Genomic DNA, 23857 nt, shown 5'->3' with positions numbered 1-23857 from the left:
CTGACAAGTCTGAATTAGGTAACCAGCTAGCCAAGTATATACAATCCAATTCCATTTGTTGCTTAAAAGTTGAGTTGTGGTATCAGTGTTATATTATACAGAAGCATTTGTTGCTATTTAGTACACATGGTTTTAGCAAAACAGGCATCAGTACTGGAAGCAGGTAAAGACTCAAGCATTACACCGCAACTACAACCTCTAATTTTTCACAGCAGCAAGATGACACAAAATATGATCTTGTTCACATTGAGGTGTCAGCAATTTAAGTACAAGAAACTATACTCATAACTGACAAACAACCTACTCTATATTTCATTGTACATAAAATATTTTAACCTTGACACTAATTTTTGCAATTGTACTGCAATTAAATTTAAATGAGTTTAACTGCTTTCATCTTCAAGATTTACATTATTGTAAAAGATTGCACTTTTTAGCTATTTCTACTGCATAAGTTCCTGTGTGTTTTTTTTTAAATTCAGTAGCTCAGCTACCAAAATGTTTTATTGCTTTTAGTGCTTGGGTTTTTTTTGAGATGCTGTAAAGTATTAGAGAAAATTATTCTGCAAATTGTCACATACATATCAGTAAAAGTGCACTTGCAATTCAAAACACTCTCTCAAGAGTCAGCTTGTACAGTGACACAACCTGAAGACCCCAATTTTGCATACTGATCATACTCCTAGCAGATTATCCCATTACACCTATCAAAACACCTGTGCTATTACTCCTCCACACTATTACAACTGAATGAGTTTTCACTGGTATGTACTGATGACCTTTGCAAATTAGCACCTCTTGTCTGTGAGCATTCTTAACCTTCTCAATCACAAATGATTACAACAAATTTAAAAAAAAATATATTGCAGTCATGAGGGCAATGAAGAGTATTATCCAAAACCTACCAAGTAAACTAAAACTCTGTGCAAGTGCATTAAAATAAACCATCTAAAACCATAACTTATGCAGCAAGTACAAGACAACGATTTTTGAGTAAGCAAGTTGCCTGCATACTAAAAATCTCTTTAAAATGTAGCTTCTTCATTTCAAGCAAATTCTAGGCTTTATGCGACTAATTGAGCTATTTGCATTGTCTGTTTCAGGCACCAAATATTTTCTTTTGTAACTGAAACTCCTCTAAGTTTCAGATACTGAAATAGTAAGATCAAGACGACATTCAGTGCAGTAACTTTAAAAAAACCCAACAAGTAAGCACAACATTGAGCTGCTGGGGAAAATACTATTTATTATACATTTAAATACAAATTTGAAATGTGTTGTGGACACATCGGCAGGGTTACAGGTAAAAAACAACAATGTACAAAGGTGTGTTTTGCATCTTTCAAGACTGACGCTTCAAAAAAAAAATTTCACAAGATACCAAGAGTTCATGTTTGTAAGAACAGAAAACACAATAATGCATACAATCTTTTGCTTGGCAGATTATCTTTGTTCCCTCCCTGCATAAAGTACCTAGTGTTTGTAAACAGTCTTTAGACGCGTTAACAGCTTGAAGGAATGTGTAATCACAGTTCATACGGATTCGTGCGGCAATGAATTATAGTGCTACACAGTAGTTTCGTGTTTCCACAACCCAGTTCTGATATTGCCAGTACTGTCTGCGGTGAGCAGGGGTCCATCCTGTCCACTGCTTTTAAGTGGTCCATTCTGAATGGCTAAATTTAAGCCATAAGATTTTTGCTGGTTTTCAAGTTCAACTGCTATTGGTTTCCTTAGAAGATCTTTTTTGTTGTTGGTACCTACTGTTTTTTCAGTATTTCTGCTACTTTTTGGAAGCGTACTGCAAGCGTCGCTGCTATCTTGCTGGGACTGGTTATACTGCCGTTCTCTATATGCCAAATAGGCTCTTCGGCTCCTCGAATGCCCTTCGCTGTTGCTTTGTCGACTTTTAGGTAAGCCGTTTTGCACGCTCCCTTCCACACTTGTGGGAACATCATAGGCATATTCCCTCAATACCGCAAGTCTGCTAGCACGATGTCCCTTGCTTCTGTTCTTATGATGCCGACTTGGGTGTCCGTTTGTCCGGAACTGTACCTCTAAGGGAGCTACGTGCATTTTGATATCATTATCCACCGAATGTTCAGTGAGACTGTTATCAAGCTGAGGACCTGTGTTCAATGGCAGAGAAGCAGGGTGGCACCGAGCCGCTGCAGCTTGTAAGTTAGTTAGTTTACAACCCTGAGAGGAATTTTTTAGACTTGATGCACTTTTATTTGTGCACGAAGATTCTGCGCTACTGTTGGTGCACTTAGGGGCCTCTCCATTGGTTCCACTGGAACTGGAAGGCTGCACATTTACCTGCACTGAGTATGTGCTCCTTCCAGGGCAGCAAGTCGTTATCCAAGCATGCCTGACATCTTCCCTGTTAATGCAATGGTGCACCATAAGAAAGGCACTGAGGCTTAAACATGTTGCCCCAAAAAAACAGCTGAAGATCAGATCCATGGGGTAATACAGGGAAACTGACAAAGCTCCAAAGATCCACAGAGCAACATACAAAAGCAAAGTGAGGCCCACTCCCAGCAGCTGTGCCTGGAAACTGTGCTCATTCTCCAGAGCAGATGTGGAAACTAGTGACACAGATAATGAATCCTGATGAGCCAGTTCTCCATGTTCATTGGTGGCCAGACGCTGCTGTTCCTCAACAGGTTCCTTAAGTTCGTATTTACGTTCAGGGTGACGTTTTAGTTGTATGAATATGCTGAGAAAATACATACAGTTTACAAAAATTATAAAGCTAGCTGGTCCATAAAACGCTCCTAAGCTAGGTTCCCAAGTCATCCAGCAACTAGAAAAGAAATAAACCAAAGAAAATTAATGTCTTCTCACTGGTCATTTATGCTTTATCAGTTCATAGCTGTACTTTTAAATGATCTTGGCTGTGTTACATTTTCTAGAAGAATCTGAACTGCAACAAGTACTTAGAAAAGCAAACACGTGAAATCTTACGACAGAGCTCTCGGCTATATGGTACTTACTAAGGAGCATTAGGTCTGCTGCCGTAATTTCGGATGTTTGCTGCTGCTGTTATTCCACAAACTATGACAGGGATCCCTCCACCAATAAGGTAGAACCTAAAAAGTAAAGCCAGTATATCAGTGGCTGCTTAATGGCAATGGTTTTATTCAGTTACCATGAAGGAAATGAGAGCTTTTCAGGATTCTGGAAATATGTAAGTTCTTGAACAAAATAAATAGGGTGAATCGGTTTTGGGCTTCGGCAATATATATTTTTTCTAAGTCTAATTCTGCCTCACTACAGATTTTTTTTCCTCCTGTTGCAAACCATCTCTCTCCCAGCTGCTCACCTCCCTTGCAGGCACTGAGCAAAGGTACACATGGTTAAAAGGAAGAAGCAAAAGCTGATAGTCAGAAGTTGTAAACTGTTGCAAGAGAATACAGAAATTTAGAAGGAAAATATTAAGTGATATGTCTCTTTTTCCAGAGGTTAACTTGTCTAATATTATGACCATTCAGAAGATCAGCTATAAGAACTCTTTTTACTTGGGTTTTTTTGGGTTGAGGGATTTTGAGAGGTGGTATTGCTGGTGTTTTCATTTAATTATTTTTAACGGACTCTAATCTCATAGTATACACCTCCCGTTTCCTGTGGTGGTGGTAATGAAAACTGTATGCCTTCACCAGGATGGGGGTATATGTTGTTGGAGTCTCTAGCTTTTCATTCCAGTTTCTATGAATTCATACTGAATTCTTTAAGGGCAGATCAATAATTACTGAAAATCATTCCAGTTAACGGCACTCTGTCCTGCATCTTATGCTAATCCAGTCCAAATTCAAATCAGAACAGTCAGTGAAAACTACTACTGTGACATATGGATAGGTAGTTTGTTTTGTCAACAGGAGACACCTATTCTGATGATCCTGGATCTGTCCACTGCATTTCAGATTATACACCTGCAGTTACTGCCGTCTCACTTGAGACACAAAACAATTATTTCTTGGAAGTCTAGGTACACTAATTGCTGAATCCCACAAAGATAATTCTGTTATTGGTTTATTCCGTATCTTGATGAAGCAATCAGGAACTGGCCAGATGAAACAGACTTTTGTGGTAGATTTTACTCTGCTTAACTTTCACTACAAATCACTGCCTCAAAGATGCACCGCTACTCAAAGCAAACAGATAGGTGGAGCTGGTTCTACACCCAGTAAATTGTGGGAGAGTGAAACAATATGGATTGTTTGCAGACATAGTTCAGTTTGCTGTATTGAAGGAACACGTTTACAACTGGCCTTGAATCATACCAAGATATGAAGTATCAACACCAAAAAAAAAAAAAAAAAAAAGGGAGAAAAGTGCACACATGTATTGCTGTAAGTCTTCAGCAATTCCTAAGAGTCCAAATTACAAACCCAAACTGTCATACTACAAGGAGCTGTATGAACACAATAGTAAATAAAACACATATACAAAGCATGCTAGAGGAAATGCAGTAATACTGAGATTTTGGGGGCAAGTGTTGTATGAGCTAAAAATTTTCCTTAAGTTAGATCAAATAGAGAAACAAACGTAATGACATGAGTAAACAAGAGGTGTTACAATAACAACAGGGAAAAAAAAGTAAATGTGTTTAAGTAGAACATTCATTCAGTATTTGTATTATAAAAACCAAATTCTTCTATGGCTGTTCCCATGCAAAACCACCACAAATCTATCTGACTGAGGAAATCCCTGATCTGCAAGTTGGAATTGAGAAAATCTGAAAAATATGAAGCATGTTTGGTCTGTTCTGAACTTGTCTCCAGAGTTACTGCCAGTGCCCAGGTGAGGTGTCCAGATCTGAAGTGGTATGTACATATTTATGTCTATGCAGAGCTGAGCCTGTGAGACTGGTAATTTTACTGTAACATTTTCCAAAGCAAGAACTCTATGACGAATAATACGGGATGGGAAAAAAAAATAATAAATCACAAGAGATGTTAAAAAAGGCTAATCAGTACCCTGCTGGAAGACACACAGTTGGTGATGGGCATGAGATAATATGCTACACTGAGCACAAGAGATTTACATTTTCTTAGAAGAAAAATAATAAAAGCTGAGGAAAGCAAAGACAGCACTTAAGTGGTATAAATATTAACCTTCTAACTTACCAATTACATATTTCTATATGCTTTTATATACTACTGCAAACTGTAGTTGATACTCAGAAAAGCATTTCTAATTTTCTGCACTCTCTGTACTTTAAAATCAAGCTTAAGTATTTGCCGATAACTAATCAAAGTTAATCAACTTCTGCCACCTTGTGGAGGATTTCAGCTTAGCAGTTTTTAATTCGTATCCAGAGGCTCAGTAAGATACAGGAGCAGAGTCTGTGAACATTTTCTATTAGAAATACTTCACGTAAGATGAATTTCACAGAAAATTAGTTTGTCCTATTTCAGTGATTTCAGAAATAAAATTTATGAGAGGAATGCTTCACAAAGAACACTGTTTTCACTTGATAATGAGTGACACCTGTTTTTCAAATTATTTGTAAGCAATCTTTGGAAAACCTATTAAACTTTATTTGCTTAAATTGCAGTGTTTGCTAGTTGTGCGGTAACACAGTTACCCACATTCTTTCTTCTATGATATTTAATGGGGAGTGTTGTGTTGCTATCCAAAGTCCTAATCGAAGCTCTAGCGGTGATGCTGAAACACTACCAATTTCTTAATTTACAAATCAGAAACAGAGCACTGCAACAGTAATATGCTAAGACCAATCATCCTTCACCTCATCCTCCTGCACATAATGCTGAGGAACAGAAAAATCTGGAATGGACGTATGGACCTGGAACCAGCAGTGACCTGTTAATATTTTCTAGTCAGAATATAGGCATAGCAGCCTGGGAAATAATGAGTTGTGCAAAAACAAACAACACGCTCACCTCAGCATTGGTCTGGGTGGAGGAGGTGGCTCATCAGGATCCTGGCATCTTTTTGCTTTTTTGGTTACTTGCTTGTAAATATTACGAGATGTCACTCCCAGCCACAGTACTGTCGCAAGAGTGGAATAATGGAGAATTATCCCAACCTTAAAAAACAAAACAAAAAAAAAAAAAGAACCCCCAAACATTTCCTTTCTACCAAGTTAAAGAATTAATCATTTAACATGCAACTCACATAAAGCCTGAATTTTCAAAAGCTCAGTTCAAGACAAGAGAAAACCTTATTTTACTATGACTGTTCTTAAATACCAAGTCTTGTGGATTTCAAAAAAGTAAAACAGGTTAATGCACACCCGTCTTCATATTGTCCGAATCTAGAAAGGCTACCTAGCTGCAGTTGCCTCTAGTGGAAGGAAAACTTTAACACGGGAAGAACTCTGCTGGCCAACATTTTTAAGATTACACATCAATCATACACTTCAGGAAACTGCATATTACAAAACACTTAAAAGTGTCTTGTTGTTACGGTTATTATTTAAATTGAGACACGTAAGGGAACAGCAAGCTACAGATATTATGGTACCTATGTAGCAGGTGGCAAAATACAGACACCTAATGCTCATCAGCAACTTTAACATAATGCACGCATACACACACACACAAAAGTGTTACACTTCAGCTATTTAACCTGCCCGAGCACTAATGCAAAGTCAGCCTCACTGACTGACTGGGCACTACTGTTAAGAAAATGGTTGTCTGTCGGACCCTTTTGCATCTGCATTATTTTATAAACTGAACATTGCTTTCTTAAAAGAAGTTCCAGGAATTCCCAAGTCCCTGGGATTTTGTCAAGGAAAGACACAATCTGGTTGTCCTGCATTTCCTTCCTTAGAAGCCAACACTGAGACAAAGTGATTGCAAGAAGTAGATTTCATACATCCCTTAAATGACAGCACAAACACATGGAAGAGGTGACACTAGTTTCTGTTAAGATAAATGAAGGTGATTTTTTTGCAAGATTCAATTACCAGTAGAAGTACAACCCTTAAATAACCTATCCATACCATACAATTTCTCTTAGAGGATTACTGTGTCCAAGAAGGCAAGACCACCTACAGTTTGTCAAACTATTTCCTCATCTCCATATATATGTGTGTGTGTACACGCATACGCATGCACACAGACTAGCATTCTCTTTGTATCTGTAGGAGAAAAATCAGGGACATACTCCATTGCAACAGTTTGAACTGTCAACCTAATACCTCCTGTAAATTCAAACAAAAAGAACCATGGAATATTGTGGTGAGGGATTAGATTTTCCGAATCACTGGATGGAAAAAAGAAAACATGAGAAAACTTCACTGATATCATTCCAAAGCAGCAACTGTTATTATACTGAAATACTGCAACCGAATTATAAATGGCCAAATCTTAGAAAAATAAATAATTACAAAAGAAGAGTTTCAATTAAGCTAGTGATGTTTGTTTAGAGAAAGCATGGATCTTTCACTTGAAACACTTCTCTTTACCTCCCTTAATGTTATACTGAGGAAATGGAAATTAATATTTTAGTATCTGCGGAAATCAGGTTTTCACATGGTCTGTAAAGGCCACATACAGCCCTATAAAATAATGTCAAGTAATTCTCAAAAATGTAACTAACAGGTAAATTCTTTTTTTTTGCAACAGTATATATTGGGAAAAAATATTTCAGAAGCCCAGTAGAAAACTTTTCCACTTTTAAAGTTACAAACTAGTTTTATCTTCATGGCTGGATTAAAACACAGAACTCAAAAGGCTGATATTTATTTATTTTTTTCTAAATTTTACATTCTGACGAAAACACCTGTGCCAGTACTGCTGTTCTGTGGGAGACAAGGAGTGGCATATACATATATAAGAGTATGAAGCTGGTAACTAATTTTTTCAGGTGTTTTTGCATGTTTACTTACTGCTTGGCAAATGCTGGCATTCCTGGTCTGAGTTATGCCTCCAATAAACATCACACATGTCAGGAAAATATGAAAGCTCAGGTTAACTAGCATATGCCAGCTTTTTACACTGATCCTGATCATACTGTTAAAAGAAACAAATCAGACAACATAAGACACAGCTACATTATCGCCTTTCAATAGCAATAATTGAAACTAGCAAGAGACACTTGTTATAAATGATACATAGTTACTGCTAATGATGGACTAAAATGTACTTTTAAATCAAATACAGTCTCTGGTCTTCATCACAAAAAATTAACTCACCCTTCTATTAACTAGCTTTATACAACAACTTGGGGCCTGATTAAAAAAATTTAGGTTTCCAGGTTTCATATCAACAGAAATGTAAAAGGCTGACTGAACCAATTGTGAAATTCTACCACCATTCCTGAGGGTCTCTTCCATCACGAAGCAGAAGTGAGGAATTAAAGACATACATGGTTATGAGAGCTAAACTGTCATGCCCAAAAACATGAAAAAAGCTACTTGCTTAACTGTCAATTTGCATCAAAAAATTTTATAGGAAAAAAACCCAAATCCAGATTATTATATCGTGTTCCTATGAAAAAGTAGTCCTAAGCACTATGAAGCTAATTTTTTTAGTCTAGTGATATTGATTCATACCTGTGATGGTATACATAACTGACGATGATCATCAACAGGCACATTAGCAAAACCATGGCAGTGGCATAAATTACAGGATGCAAAAGATCAGCTGGTTGTGTATATAATTCAGCTCCTGTCAAGTCCTGACAACAAAAACAAAATCAGAATTAGTTCACCTTATCTCTTCATTTTGTGAGGGCAGGGGAAGAGCAGAGGAGACACAAACTAAATAGTAACAGAAACCTTCTAGATGAAATGTTGTCCCATGCCCCAAACATGACCCTCCAATTATTTATTATTTGATGTTCCTGGCTTTCTTCCACAATTACCTGCTATTCTGGCTGGCCTTTATAAATGCAGTCACCCATCTTACAGAACACTTAAACTTCATATATGCTTGAAGATACAAAGAAGTTAGCAGCTTATAGACACACACCATTTTCTTCTTAAAATATTTGTATGAATAGCATGTAGGGAAAAAAAATGTGTTTCAGTTATGATTATTATCTTCTGCAACAACCCGAAGAACATTACAGAAAGTGCCCTCAGCAAGACTGCAGATGATGCTATAGACTGGGAGACTGATCATTAGATTGGAAGATACTCAGAGGTATGTTGGTGACCCAGAGAAACGGGCTGATAAAACATCACAGAATTTAGCATTGGAAAATGTTAAGAGATCTGCATCTGGGATGGAACAACCCCATAAATGCAAAAATATGTGCTGGGCATTGGACTGATTAGAAAGCAATCAATGAACCACTCGAGGGTACTGGTAGACAAAAGCTGACCACAAGTCAGCAATGTAGCCTACAACCCAAGGCCACGCTCCGCTCTACTAGCAAAAGCACAGCAAGCAGGTGAATTGATTATTCCCTTCTGTTCAGCACTGTGAGACCACCTCTGCTGAACTGCCTTCAATTTGAGGTTCCCCAGCACAAGAAAGGCACTGACATACTGGACGGAGCAAGTCTAACACATCACTGGGGAGGATTAGCAGGCTGAAGCACACAATGTCTAAGGCTTGAAAAAGCTGGGTTTGTGCGACTTTAAGAAAAGGAAGATGGGAGAAATCTCATTATGATACTGAACGATCTACTGGGATGGTATAAAAAAGATTGAGTCAAACCCTTCTTGGAGCTGAACCATGAAATGATGAGAGGCAATGGACATTATCGTCAACATGGAAAATTCCAAATGAGATACAGGGAAAAAAAAAATCTGATTAAAAGTGGTCACGTACTGCCTAGAGAGACTGTAATCTCTGTCCTTGGAGATACTCAAAGCTTGACTGAACATGACCTGTAGCAGTATGATCAGACTTTGAAGGTGACCAAATTTTAAGTAGGTAATTGTACCAAATGACACTTGATTGTTCCTACCAGACTGCTTTTCTATGATTAGTGTTTGACCAGAACAGCTAGTTGATAACTCAAACACAATTCAACAGCTCTTTAGCATCGTTAAAGTTTTCTGAATGCACCCGCCAAAATCTCGCAGAAGGAATAAGCATGAAATGGAACCTTGGACTGTTAAAGCATGGCAGTATCTCAAATAACACCAAAGGAGTGACATTTTCATTTACTAACAAGAATAGCAAGAAGAAATTATTCTATTTGGATGCAGTTACAATTTACAAGAGGTCCATTTCCCTAACAGTAATGAAAAAGAAACCAAATAAAACCCCAAACCTTCAGTCCCTTCCAACACAAAATAAAACAAATTTGCTTAACTAAGACTTAAAAGTAATTTTTCAAAACAGACAGGAAACACAAACTTCCCTCACCTATAACTTTGAGCGAGTCACTCTTAAACCTCTAGAGTTGGCCAAGTTCAAAAATGTGCTGGGTGAGATGAGAAAAAATTCACCAAGAACAGTAGACCATTAGGAGGAAGGTTCAGTTTCTTTTGAGGAAAATCGGTGATAGGCAATCTGTTTAAGGTTAAAGACCGATAAGCTGATTTCATGGACAGGAGAAGAGTTCTTGAATTGAGACTTACAATTAAATTACAGTCAGAAGTCTCTTCACCACTCCTTCAATTGTTCTTTCATCAGAATATGAATTTGTTATTCCTCACTAACTCACCAACCTCATTTCCAACTAATTTAATCAGATTGTCAGTTTGTTTTTGTATTTGGTTTTCTTTGGCACCTGGAAAAACACTTTGGGAAAGATCATAAATATTATGCCTCAGGCAGCCAGCGTCATCCGATTTCAACACTCTATTTCAACCCGTGGCCTGGTTGATATCCAGCTGGAGATCCCTAGGAACTTACTGCTGTTACAGGCATAAGCAAATGTACTGTCACACAAAGGCGGTGAGCATCTGAGAACAGAAACTACAGGAGAATTCCATTTGCTGCTTCCAGATTGGTGACAGGTAACAAGAGGTCACGTGCATATTGGTGTGAACTTCAAGAACAAGACCTACAGAATCACAAGATCCCTGAAGTGTTCAAGGCCCGGTGGCCAGGGTGGATGGTGCTTTGAGCAACCTGGTCTAGGGGAACGTGGCCCTGCCCATGGCAGGGCAGTTGGCACTAGATGGTATTTTAGGTCCCTTCCAACCCAAACCGTTCTATGGCTCTGTAAGATTATTGTAGATCTTCTAAAACATCTGAGAAAACTCAGTATGCCTAGCGTACCTGGCAAAGACATTGACCCCACTGAGTCAATGGCATTCTTGCTGACTGCACTGACATTTTTAAATCAGACCTCCTAAAAGGAGCAAAGGGAGCTAATAATGTTCTGAACTAAACCGATACTAAGTAGTAATGTAGTAAAAAGGAATGACAGTAAAACAGTAGGGATGACATTAAGAACAACATTGTTGCGTTTGCAGGCAACTAGCTGAGCTGTTTCTTCTCAACTATCATTGCTGGTTTTTTTTTCCTCTGATGCAGGCCTGTAACACCACAATTTCAGCTGAGCCTCCTGGTTATCTCTTCTATTATTAAATTGGTTAAAATAATTTCCAAATAAACACAAAATTTTGTATCTGTATCTTCCTAAATCACTAGATTAGAAAACTAGGCACTCAGTTATGGGTTTCCTCATCAGAGAAGACTTTACATTATATTCTGAAACATATGAAGATGGGTCAGTACACAACCTGCTTTCTTCTAAACACATAAGTACTAAAGTAAAGTAGACTAAGAAAGAGTGACATAACTCTGGTTAAGCCATTCTCCACCCAGCCAAAATGATGGAATATTGCATTCACGTTCTTCCTGCCACTGCTGTTCATATATTTGATGTTAGTGACAACTGTTGAATTAAAAAACAAACTTCTAAAACTGAACCCAAAAGAATTTCCCTAAGAGCCTGGGACCAGAACGCAGACTTTCACAACGCTATGAAAGCTGATAAATGAACTAGGCTGTTATGGCTTTTTCAGTTAATATATGGATAGGCTTTATGAAAACATTTTTTAGCAGCCACTTAAGACATCCAGAGCTTTTGTAGTGTATTAACTGTGTGCAAGGAACACCTATCAGATGAACATTACTCTGTCCCTCTCAACCTACCCCCTCCTCTCCAGTCTAACATTTTGGGAAGTCGCTAAATGTTTAAGGAATACTAATTTTGAGCAGGCATATAACGAGAGCCACTGGCAGAAAAGAAACGAAGCTGCTCCTTTCTCCAGCTTTTTTGATTTCTGATTGTTAACAGTTCTCTATATAACTCACAATAAGATACTGATATAATCTGACCATGTATTAATTTAGAAATAGTCGTTTACCACAGGAGATTGAATATGCTTTTCATTTTTCTTCCTCCAGATGGCAGAAATGTGACCAATTTAAACCATCATCTCTCTTTACATGCATACTACACACACAAATGAAGTTTAATTCCGTTTTAAAGAATGCTGTTGTGTTTTAGGAAAGGGTTGTATATTTTAAAAATATCAAAGAAGGGAACCACGATTGTTAAAGTTTGGAGTCATTTAAAAACCAGTACCTTCAGAGGCACAATGAAAAGTTCCTCTTTTAGAGCTCTTCAACAGCTTGGCAACTCTACTATTTAGTTATCTTACGTAGTTGTATCAACTATTTAGTTATCTTGAAAGGAAGATTTTTGAAAATTTGAGTCACAAACCAAAACCAGCAAAGTCTCAAGCACTGATCGTCGTAAAAGAATCCTCTTTCTTCCATGTACGATTACATAATATTAATTTAATTCCACACAGATCACATTTACTACAATAAAACCCATAGCAAATTTACACATAACAGTATTTCCTAAACCTCTTACTACTTCACTCAGCTTCCTACTAGCCTACCATTTTTACACATCACATTTTATCATTTAGCATCTGTGGTGATGACTGACAAGCAGGGTAGCAGTCACCATCTGCAAAAGGGGAAACTTCCCAAGCCAAATTCTGAAATGAAGACCTCTGAGAACAGACCAAGAAGAAATCTAACTTTGTAACTGAAGAGCACTACAAGAAAGTGTCTTGCTCCCTCCTTTAACTGTCACATTTTAGAAGTGGTTAACCATTTAATTGACATCAATATGCTAACACTAGAGTTCAGATACCATTTTTTAAGCAATATTTCAAGCAACATTTTAAGGATGTTTTGGAGAGTAATTAAGTGGGGGTTTGGGGTTTGGTTTTTTTTGTTTATTTTTTCCTTTTTCAGTCCATGTATTCTGGTCACAGATCTATGTACTCGTGAATGAATAGCTAATTTGCAGTGAAATTGCCATCTCTGGTTATGGATCACAGGAAAAAAAAACACCACAACCTGGGCAAACACTTCTGTCAACAGAAAGAACTAACAAACATAGTCTAACAAGAGAAGATGGACTTTTTTGACTGTTACTTTTCTTTATTTAAAACTGTCATTATTAGACTGAAGTTCATAAAAGCTCATTTGGTTAAGCAGTTCATTAAAATGGCTTCCTATAATATAGTACTTTTCATGTGAAAATTCTTTTGCATGTAGTACATTCAGAGATTAACTCTACTCAAATCTCATCTTACGTCAACATTTGTATCAACACAAGCAAAAACTGAGGATTTGTTTCTTATGTCTAGTGAGACATGTAATTTTAAGTGTCATACCATTAAAACGGCATAGTTGCTGAGGGAGTAGCACTGAATGGTAGTAATATTTTCATCGGACAGAAGAATGCGACAACCATCAGATTTCCATCCCCCTTGTCCGTTAAGTAGATCAAAGTCCCACTGAGCTGCAACAGCATCTGCTCCATGCGCAATGCGCCGCAGTGTCACATTTATGGGAACATGGTGACTGGCTAGGTTTAAACCATCTGTTACAAAAGAAATATATTTGCACATAAATTTCTCAACAAGTAAGAGATTAGATGCTAAAAATTGTTTATGAGATATGCACTAGTCAAAACAAAGGAGTAAAAAATGTTTCTAATTTTTAAAGATAATAGGAAAGCAATAATAAAAAACAAACCTATCTTGGTAAGAATAACTGGTGTTACAACTGTACGACGTTTCCCATCGTCAGCCAGATTCGTTGAATTTCCTGTTGCTGGAAAAAGCTTTCCATTGCGAAATGCAATAAGTTGAAGCTTGTAGACAGACTCATCAGCTGGTCTGATTTCTCTTTTTTGCTTTTGGGTGAAAAGGGAAGCTGGCAACTGGATAGAAGCCTCTACAATTGTGTTCTAGAAATAAACAGATTTTTAAACTGAAAATGAAATTCTTTATAGAGATTAAATTAGCAACTCCTCCAAGTGAACAGTGTTAAGAGATGAATGTGTTTAACAGACTATGTATTCTGGCAAACCCAGTGTTTCCAAGTAATCCATGATAAAATAGTTGAATCAGGTTATTAAAGTCTTAACACATTTTTAAAAAGAAAAAAAAAAGTTATGATTGTGTAGTTACCTTATTTGTTAGAGAAAGTAAAGCTGAAGTTGATATCAGTAAAGCATTAGAAGAGTTTTCCAGATTAGACTGTTGGCATTAGAAGCAGCAAACTCAGACAAGCAGACAAACAGAAGTGCTGTAGCTGTACATTAGTACCATTCAAAATGAAATGCTGTATACAAACAGGTTTTAATAACTTGCATATAAATTACACTTGGGTAGGGAAGCATGCATGTAATTTCATAGAATTAGATAAATATGATTTCAAACATACACCCTGCAGTGACATTCAAGCAAATTAAGTGATAAAAGTAAACTGGTATGTTGGGGAATGTAACTGAAAAAATACTTTTACAGAATATGCAGAAGTGTTTCCGCTCTATACACATCCACATATATATGTGTGTATGCACACATACAGAAATAAAATCAACCTTTCAGGTCTCTTTTCTACTTCATGCTTAATTACAGTATCATTCTGAGCAGATTTTCAGATATTTCAGGTATTTAAGGAGACTGGTAATATCTCATTTAATTTGTAATGAAGGTGAAAATACAGCAAAATAAAGCCAAATCTTATTACGAACTAGGAAGCATTTCCACTTCCACACTTATGAAAAGGTCTGAAAGCATCTTTCAACTTAAAAAGTTTTAATAAAGAAAACCACACCACTCATTACAAATTTTACCCATTAAAAAATACCTATAATCAAACTTTACTATCCTTTGCCATTTTAATTATCTTGTCACTGTCTTTCTGGATGATGTAAAACCACTACTTTAACATTAGAAATTAATTATATAAACTTGCTTTCCAAATGATTCATAGTTAAGATGTTACAAAGTCAGTAGGGAAACAAGGAATATCCGACCTTTAAAGCCAGACTTGACAGCGTATTTGAAACATTGCACTTAAAGCTTAATTGTTTATCTAGATTTCCATCTGGATCTCTTCTCCCATAATCACTGAGTCCTGTACGGTCTGATGCAGCCACTTTCTGAAATACGGTGCATGTCATCCCAGTGAAACCAGCAGCCTTTATTACATAAGCCTCAAGAGCAATATTTGGAGAATACTGTGACAACAAGAAAAATAATCAAACATTCATTAACTTTACACACCACAGGAAGAATAATGAATAGTCTTAAAGGAATTCTCTGCCTTAGCAGAAAAAACACCCAGAAAACTGTTTCTGTTTATCTGGCAGGGATAAATCTGTTCAGAGTATTTCTCTTCTCCCTACAGAAATAGTAGGCATTTCAGATAATGCCAACATCTATTAAGAGGAATAAAAAGCTACTGAAACTCAAGAGCCAGCAAAATGTCTTCTAAATAAATAAATTTATACTTACAGTAGAATAAACTTGAGCTCCATTTGCAAGCCGATACATAGCAATTTTCTGTAGACACTGTACAATTCTAGTGCAAGCTTTGGCTTCCCTTTGTGCCAGCCACAGAACACGTTCATCTGCTAACATAATATTACTTGCTATGTCCACCATCACATCACCAAGCTAACAGGGAAGAGAAATAAGACTATTTTATATCTTTGAAAGCGTTCATCAAATAGAATCATTATCAGAAAATACAAAGCAACTTGTCAGCACAAACGGCAAAAGGAAATTAGCTGTTCCCATTTCAATCACCACTTGTCACGCTGAGATACTGACATACTTTGACTCTGACATTTACCTTCATTCAAGAAAAATGTTATGCCAGTGTAATTTCTCTGTTTACATTATACTTGGAAAACAAAAACATGAGAAATACAGATATTTCATTACAAGCCAAAAGAGTAATACTCCATGTTCTACTGTACTATTTAAAAGGACTATTTATAATCAACTTTAAATCTAAAATAGTTTGCATTAAAATAAACTATAAATCAACAATAATATCATTTGCATGTATGGGGGAAGACAATAATGAAAGTGTAACACAGGCAAAAATTAACACAGCCCTTCCACTTCTCTTCCTTTCACTATGTCTGCCTTTTCTTTTTTGCCTTCAGTTTTGCATGAACTGTTTTAAGGTCACAGGTTATAAACAAGAGAGACAGCAAATACCCATAGGTACCAGAGCTGCTTTCAAACCACCAATTACATTGTTGTAAGTTTATGCACACACTGCCTTCTGCATGACAGACAAATACAAACTGTAAAGGGAATTCATTTATTTAGGTCACAACTCTGCCAAAATTAATGAGCATCTACATTAACAGCACCAGCCTACACTGGGTTTTCACAACGTTTAAGAATGTGACAAATATTGCACAAAAAGTGAATGTGCATGTATTTTCTAGTTGAATCAAATGAAATGCAATTCACAGTGCCTAAATTTAGGGACTGGAATTTTCTGCATAGAGACAGACAGAGTGGGGTGGGGAAGGCGTCCTTTACCATCCAGGCTTCCCCATTTCTTTTCAGAACATTACTAATAAGGAGAGAACACAGTAGTTAGTTGTTCTTTTTTTAAGTCTTTAAAAATAAAGGCAAGAACAAGATTATAAAAATATTTACTGTTTTAAGAACTGTCTTAGAGACAGAAGCTACAATCAGTAAACATTTTTAACAGCTAACACAGAGCCTCAAGCAGCATTTGCAGGGTGTAGCTCTCGTCACTAAATTCTCAATAACAAATCAAAGTTAATTGAAGATGCTTTTTATGACTTCTTACTACTTGAAAAATGGTACCGTGTTTTATGCATCAAAAAATGGTGGGTTTACAGTAAATTATCAGGATTAAGATCCTGAACTCACAGGACTCAAGCTGATTCATGTTTCATACTTTTAAGAAAATACTACACATTATCTTTCCCCCCATTTATCAAGGTACATGGAAGTTCTCCCAACTGCATTCAAACTTAAGACAATCTGCTAAGAATTTTCTGAATATTTGTCTTGAGTTTGTTTCTTCTGACATCAAAAAGCTATTAAATGAAGCTGTTTATAATTTACAGTATTTATCTTTCAGAATAGCCACTGTTACACAAACTAAAGAACTGACAATAAGATGGTATAAGTGAGTAAAAACAGTGTCAAGGAAAAGTCTGTTGAGTAATACCCTAATAAGAAATAATTCACGTTCCTTGAATATACCAGCAAATCAAAGGTTGACTTCAGATAAAACAAATTAAGATAAAAAAATACATTGTCGAAGACTGAAATTACCTATGAATTTTACTTAGATTTTATTAATATAGTCTATTACCTTCTAACATGGCAAAGTAATGCCAGACTGTGGCACTCACCAGACAGTAAGTCACAGCTACGAAAAAAATACCCTTATAATGTAGCAAATCATGCAGCAATCCAAAATACGTTTCTATCTTCAACTGTGTACAAAACCAGCCATTCAATGAACTGCTTGTATAACTCCAAAATACATTAAAAAAAATTCCAAACTATGACTGTGAAAAGGGGATTTTTCCTGAAAATTCTCCAAGGAGCTCCACAAAGAATTTAGAACCAGCATTTACGGTTTGCTGAAGGTGGATGGGAAAATTTGGCTTTTTTTTTTACTTTCACAAGTTTAAAATTGAGGCATTGTGGTCTCCAACTTCCAAACACGCACTGTACAGTGAGATCAATATAACCTCTGTTCAGCAGTGAAACAGAGAGTTCCTACCCACTGGTGGGCCTATTCAGCCACTTACATTTTCCTCCCCAACAATGAGCGTTCTCTAAGATTTTATTTTAATGTCTTGTCTTTCATCCTGCAAGATACAGGAATACTGAAAACCTTAGAGATACAGCTCAATACTGAATAAAGACAGCCTACCATGGTGGGAGGGGAGAAGGTAAGTCTTGTGTTATTCATTATTGAGAGGATCTCTGAGGCTTTCATTATTTGTATTTTTAGATAAGAACATACCAATGAAAACCTGTGTGACCCACTCCATATTAAATAAAAACAGACTTACTGTACCTATCTCCCTGCTCCAATGCTGACCAGAGGTGTTACTCACATTACAGGTCCAGTGAATGCTGGATCATCTCAGCGCGAATGCAAAGTCTGTGACCATGGGTCAGCAACATCAGGGACCTACTAAACAAACAAAAACATGGAATAGAATCTGATAATCCACTAACTCAGTGCCTGTATCTAACGTTGAGAAGGTTTCACTGCTCAGAACTCTTAAGGACAAACACTTTACTTTTAAAGTGATGGCTAATTATCCAGTTACCTCTTTATATTTTTCAGCAAATCTTCCAAATTTCTCTATCATTTCGGCCACAAAAATAACATCCATCTTATCAGAAAAATTTGCTGCTTCAACAGTGTAAGCCAAGAGCTGCCTTGCTGTTGCCACTGCATTAGTAAGGTTGAGCGGCATCTACAAAGAGAACAAACAAGCATCCTGAAGAAGTGAAAATTAAGTACAAGACAGAGCTAACACTTTAGCAATTAATAAGTAAGTGTTTTCCCAAAGAGGATAGCAATTCCCACAGGGATCACAGTGTTTTAAGTAGCCTGGGACCACAACCCTATCTGTTAGCAAAACCATTTCCTACAAGCCAGTGAACCAGCATTTGTACCTGCTGCCAGAAACTGGATTGTCCTAGGAAAGAGGCATTCTACCAAGAAAGGAAGGAAAAAAGAAAATTAAAAAAGTACTGTCAAACGCTTATTTTCCTTTTCACCAGAGCCTAGGCATGACAACACAAAACTCCTAAAATATAGCATTTTATAGCAAGAGAAGCCAAAAGAAATTCAGACACACCACTGCTGTAGCATTTACTCTTGATTCTGTAATTACAGGAAGCATTTGGAATGGAACACCCACAAAAAGCCCGCAATCACCCCAACAAGATAGATCCTCTCTATGACAAAGCTCATTACTTCATTTCTGAAACAAGCACCATGCTGGAAAATCCTTCACTAAACAGTACGCCACATCAACATGCCTAAGCCAGCAGGGACCAAACCCAAAAAATTTCATATAGTACAGTGGAAAGCTGTGCAAATGTTATCAGCTCATGTATAGATGCTCTTTATCCATAATCCAAACTAGAGATGTTCTGTATCTCTGTTTTTGGGTGTACAGATATCTAGTCTGCCCTACTGAAATTGCAATCTGCCACAAAGCACAACTATGTATTTGTCCCTGCTAGTCTTAGCACTTGTACAATGTTTTGACCTCAATTAATGTAAGATTTTTTTTTCCAAAACACTAGAAGTCATGCATTTGTAGTGTAAATAAAGTTCAAAGTCATAACACACACTGAACAAAGTCAACTTTCAAATTCAGTTGTTCTGTATAATTTCTTTGAACTCGTTCTTCAAACATTACTTTCACCTATGTGATACACAAACAAGAACAGTGAAATATAAATGCTGTTGTATAAATGTTACAAAGGCTTCACTATTTTAAACTTAGACCTCTACTTGATTTAAATTGCTTGGCAGTGTTCTAATGCTCAAAGGATCTAAGGATGCTTATAATATTACATTTAATGTTAGACTCTGAGACGATAAATTTCTGTGCAGAATACTGTTAAGAATTCCAGACCTACTACACGGTAAAAAGAGGAAGGCTCTAATAAGTAAAAATAACTTCTGAAACCAAAACATGCCACTTCTCCCTTGAAAAAATAAAAAAAGAAACCTCTTTTTCAGTGTAGCATACCTGTGCACATGGATTTTTAAGCAGGTTAGGACATTATCTACTTCACACATGGAAATTGTACTTCCGCTTTTCTGAAGATACCAATCTGACCCTTCCATTTTAAACCTCCTAACACAAAGTTGGTTGCATTCTTACACCACCTGTAAATGCTGGCAAACCAAAAGCAATTATAACAGGCTGAATAATCTATGCTTTTGAGCAGCTGCAGTTCTGAAGCTGGGCTACAGTACACAGGCAGGAGTAGCACTGAACTGTTACAGGCCTTGCAGGAAAACGTGAATTCCCAAGTGAAAAGGCAAGCTAGCAGCATCAAAACTTTCAATAAGCGAACACTCAACCTTGCTGGGTCCCATAAAGGGACAACAAAGGGATCCCCAGCATCAGCTCTCACTTGTCAACAAGTCATTAAGCACCACCACCCTCCATTTCAGCCCTCAAACATGTTCCTTGTGACCAAGCCGTGGCATGCCCCTCTAGTCCTAGGAATGTGAACAGTAGAGCACAAATAGTTATTTCAACCCCTAAGTTTATCTTGGACCAGAACTGGCAGTCCTTTCCCTTTCTCTCCCTCTCACCCTTCAGGAAGACAAAAAGCTATGTCTGAAATAAGAAGTAATTGAACACAGAGCGAGCAAGTCAGCAACAACCCGTCTATACAATAAGGCAGTTCAACGTTTTTGCCTCAAACTAGATTTAGCCCAAGCCACTGAATGTCAAGGCTTCACTATATGGATAAATCAGTCATATCCAAAGGACAAATTTCAGTTTAGATCATGATTGCCCCAGTTAGGGCCTGTGGTGTTCCTGAAAAACATTGTGAAGTTTTCTATAAAAGAATGTGAGCTCACACACTGAAACACTTCGAACACACGTAACACGCAGCAATCCTTCTCTATTATGTTAAACATGGGTGGTGCTACTAACATCATCAACTCAAGTGGCATAGCTGTATAAAAAAAACAAACCAAAACCAAACAACAACAAAACCCCAGCAAACACAAACACCCAAAACACATTCTCATATCTCTCCACAGTTTCACCTGTTGCATTGATGCTAGTGATCTGACAGTATGCACTGGAAAACATGAAGCTCAAGCCAGAGGTTAAAAGCTTTATGGATTATTTTACAATACAGTGCCTATACATACAAGTACGGGTACATTAGTGCATGGGTATATTGCTGCAGAACAGTGTTCATGAAATTGTGCATTAGAGATAAGCCTCAAACAAAGTTTGGAACTGAAAAATTTCATTTCATAGCTACGTTTAAAATCTAGAATATTCTCTTGTATCCTGGTGAGTATTACCAGACCAGAGAAACCTAGTTAATACTCACTGCTTTCACTGTAGTTAACTGTCATCGGCCACACTGAGCCTATTAGAAGTTTACAGCAACAGAGACAGAACAGAGTTTGACTACTCTTTATTATTATAATTAAAATAGCTCTTCTCCATGACAACTTCAGCCAGCCTTGTTTCTTTATGGCATGTGGGCAGGACAGGACATCCAGTTGACAAAACAATCATGACAAGTACCGTTCTCTTATGCTTTACACAAGTACACTTTCAGTCTAGGGGCACTCAAAACAGGTATTAAACCAAACTCAACATAAACCTACAAGTTCTAGTGCTGTACTCAGAGGCATGTGTTCATCATCATTCATCTAGACCACCAGTATTACCAGCTTAAAAAAGGAAAACAGACTTTTGAGTTTGTATTTTCATTAAAGAATCTGATGTTATAGAAACGCACAGATTACCTGATTGAACATATAAAGAACTCGAGTCACATCATTTGCATACTGGCACCTGGAGTAGTCCTCTTCAGCCCAGTACCCTCCCCTGTCACATCTGCGCCAGGCTCTTCGCTCATCTTGTGAGTTGCCAGGATATATCCCACTGCCAGCAGAATAACGTGTACACAGCAGGTATGCTGTGATGCCTGCCAATGTTCTAGGCCACCTGGGGAGTCAAAAGCAAAAAAAAAAAAAAAAAAAAAAAAAAAAAAATCAGACAAATTTACATGACAAGTAAATAAAAGGATTAAGCACTACAACATGAAATAAAGAGATACTCAAACCTAAGCATCTCTATAAACTATTTAAAGGGCCACCTTGGCTCGCCTTCAGTATTTTCAAGCTGTTCATATTTCTGTACTATTAACAGAATGAGTTCTAATGGTATGCACGTGGAGAGAAAAAGGTGCCTATAAAATTACTAAAAATACTTTTTTTTAAAAAAAATACTTGCCCATTTAATGAAAAATTCCATATTAACACTATAAAACCAGTTGTAGAAAGCCCTGCACGCTTTCTGCTTGTCCTATTCACATGCATCAATGTAACTTTCAAATGACTGCATTCATACCAATACTAAACTGCAGATATGAACAGATTACTATATTCATACGCAGCAGTAGTACAACCATTTGGACCAATTTTGCAACTGAACATAACACCAAATAGATATTAGAGGGAAAATAAAGTGTTCATAATGTTAAGAAAGTAGAAAACAATTCCTTTCACTCAAGGTACATGGAACTAAGCACTTCTTAAGAAAGACTTCTCAGATTCTCTCAACTTTCTCCTCTGTAATTTTACTGCATATTTTATCTACATAAAAATATACAGATAAAAATGAAAGAAAGGATAAATACAAAAAATTAAATTGCAATACACCTTTAGTGCACTGATCACTCATGACATCAGAATTGATTCAAAGGAAACAAAAGAATAGAAGGAAACCACATCTGAATTAAACTGCAATGCTGAGAAGAGAGAAGGACAGGGACAAGGAATGCCAGCTAGTCTGCCTGCCCCCGCTTCTGACCCTCTCCCCCGTTAAGGTATCTGTAAGCAGTATTTTATCATTCAGAACACTACTACTTCCAAGTTTAAAAGCAGAAAGCATATATACTGAAATTGCAGAATACTAAGTATTTCAAATCCAACAACCCAACACAGAAGGTTTAACTAGAACTGAGAGCAACAGAGCTTCATCTGATCATCCCAGGCTGCCTGCACCATTATTAAGTCAAGCTCCTTGAACAGTCTTAAGGGCTAACATACTTTTCTTCAGTTTTAAGTCTTTCAAAGGGCCTTGCACAAAGCAGCCATCTCCAAGAATTGAAATGGTTAAACAAAAAATTATGTTACACTGTAATTTAAAGGTTGCTCTTATACCTGGACTGCAGTTCAGTAAATGGCCATTTATTTGCTACTATCATGTAAATGAAGAAACTCTCAGAACATATCTATATTTGGGAAAAAGAATTATATACATATATATTTCCATGTTTTCAGGAGGATGAAGTAAATACCTTGAAGTATGTTTTATTTCAGGAAACTAAAATGGAAGTAAACTTGTTAAAACAGAGAAACAGAACAAGTCAGCTTAATATTCCTTCCTTATTCATCAGTTAAGTAACTTATCTTACTGAAGATGGGATTTATCACAGTTCTTTCTCAAAGAAGAGAATAACTCCAGGGATGCACCAAAGCAAAAGGCTATACTTCTCAATTATATTAAATAATGCAAGAGATTAATCTTTTGGGGTATACCGTAAGTCTTCTCTATCTCAATTTCCTATTTATTCCTAATCAGCTCCCGCAGAACAATTTCTGCATGTTCAGTAATGGTTTAAGAAAGACTCTCACTCCAGGCCATCTGGGCAACAAGCAACCTGAAGATAACTGCTGCTAGCACTCCTAAAATGCACAGGTCATAGCAACAACCATAAAAGAATTCAAAGTCACTAAGGAATCTTACACAAAAGATTAAACAATAATTACAACAAACCAAAAAAGAAAACAAAGGCTTAAGTTTTACTACCTTTTATAACAGCTTTGGCATTACAAAT

At 36.9% G+C, this 23857-nt stretch overlaps 1 protein-coding gene across 1 annotated transcript in view; it reads right to left on the bottom strand.

Moving 5' to 3' along the window:
- Positions 1 to 853: 853 nt before the first annotated feature.
- The window catches only part of ADGRA3 (adhesion G protein-coupled receptor A3), a 57759-nt gene continuing 34755 nt past the window's right edge, over positions 854 to 23857 (bottom strand). Inside the window, exons 9-19 of the mRNA XM_080371456.1 lie at positions 21759 to 21960; positions 18556 to 18705; positions 15722 to 15883; positions 15241 to 15444; positions 13950 to 14163; positions 13586 to 13794; positions 8528 to 8652; positions 7862 to 7985; positions 5910 to 6055; positions 3000 to 3095; positions 854 to 2809 (exon numbers count right to left, since the gene is read on the bottom strand). Coding sequence (XP_080227582.1) covers positions 1567 to 2809; positions 3000 to 3095; positions 5910 to 6055; positions 7862 to 7985; positions 8528 to 8652; positions 13586 to 13794; positions 13950 to 14163; positions 15241 to 15444; positions 15722 to 15883; positions 18556 to 18705; positions 21759 to 21960 — 2875 coding nt within the window. The 3' untranslated portion in view covers positions 854 to 1566. The remainder of the gene's footprint in view (positions 2810 to 2999; positions 3096 to 5909; positions 6056 to 7861; positions 7986 to 8527; positions 8653 to 13585; positions 13795 to 13949; positions 14164 to 15240; positions 15445 to 15721; positions 15884 to 18555; positions 18706 to 21758; positions 21961 to 23857) is intronic.

Source organism: Falco punctatus (genome assembly GCF_963210335.1).
Source record: "Falco punctatus genome assembly, chromosome: 1".
Taxonomy (NCBI): Eukaryota; Metazoa; Chordata; class Aves; order Falconiformes; family Falconidae; genus Falco; species Falco punctatus.
Note: the sequence above shows the minus strand (reverse complement) of the source record. Positions and strands in the feature narration are given on the sequence as shown.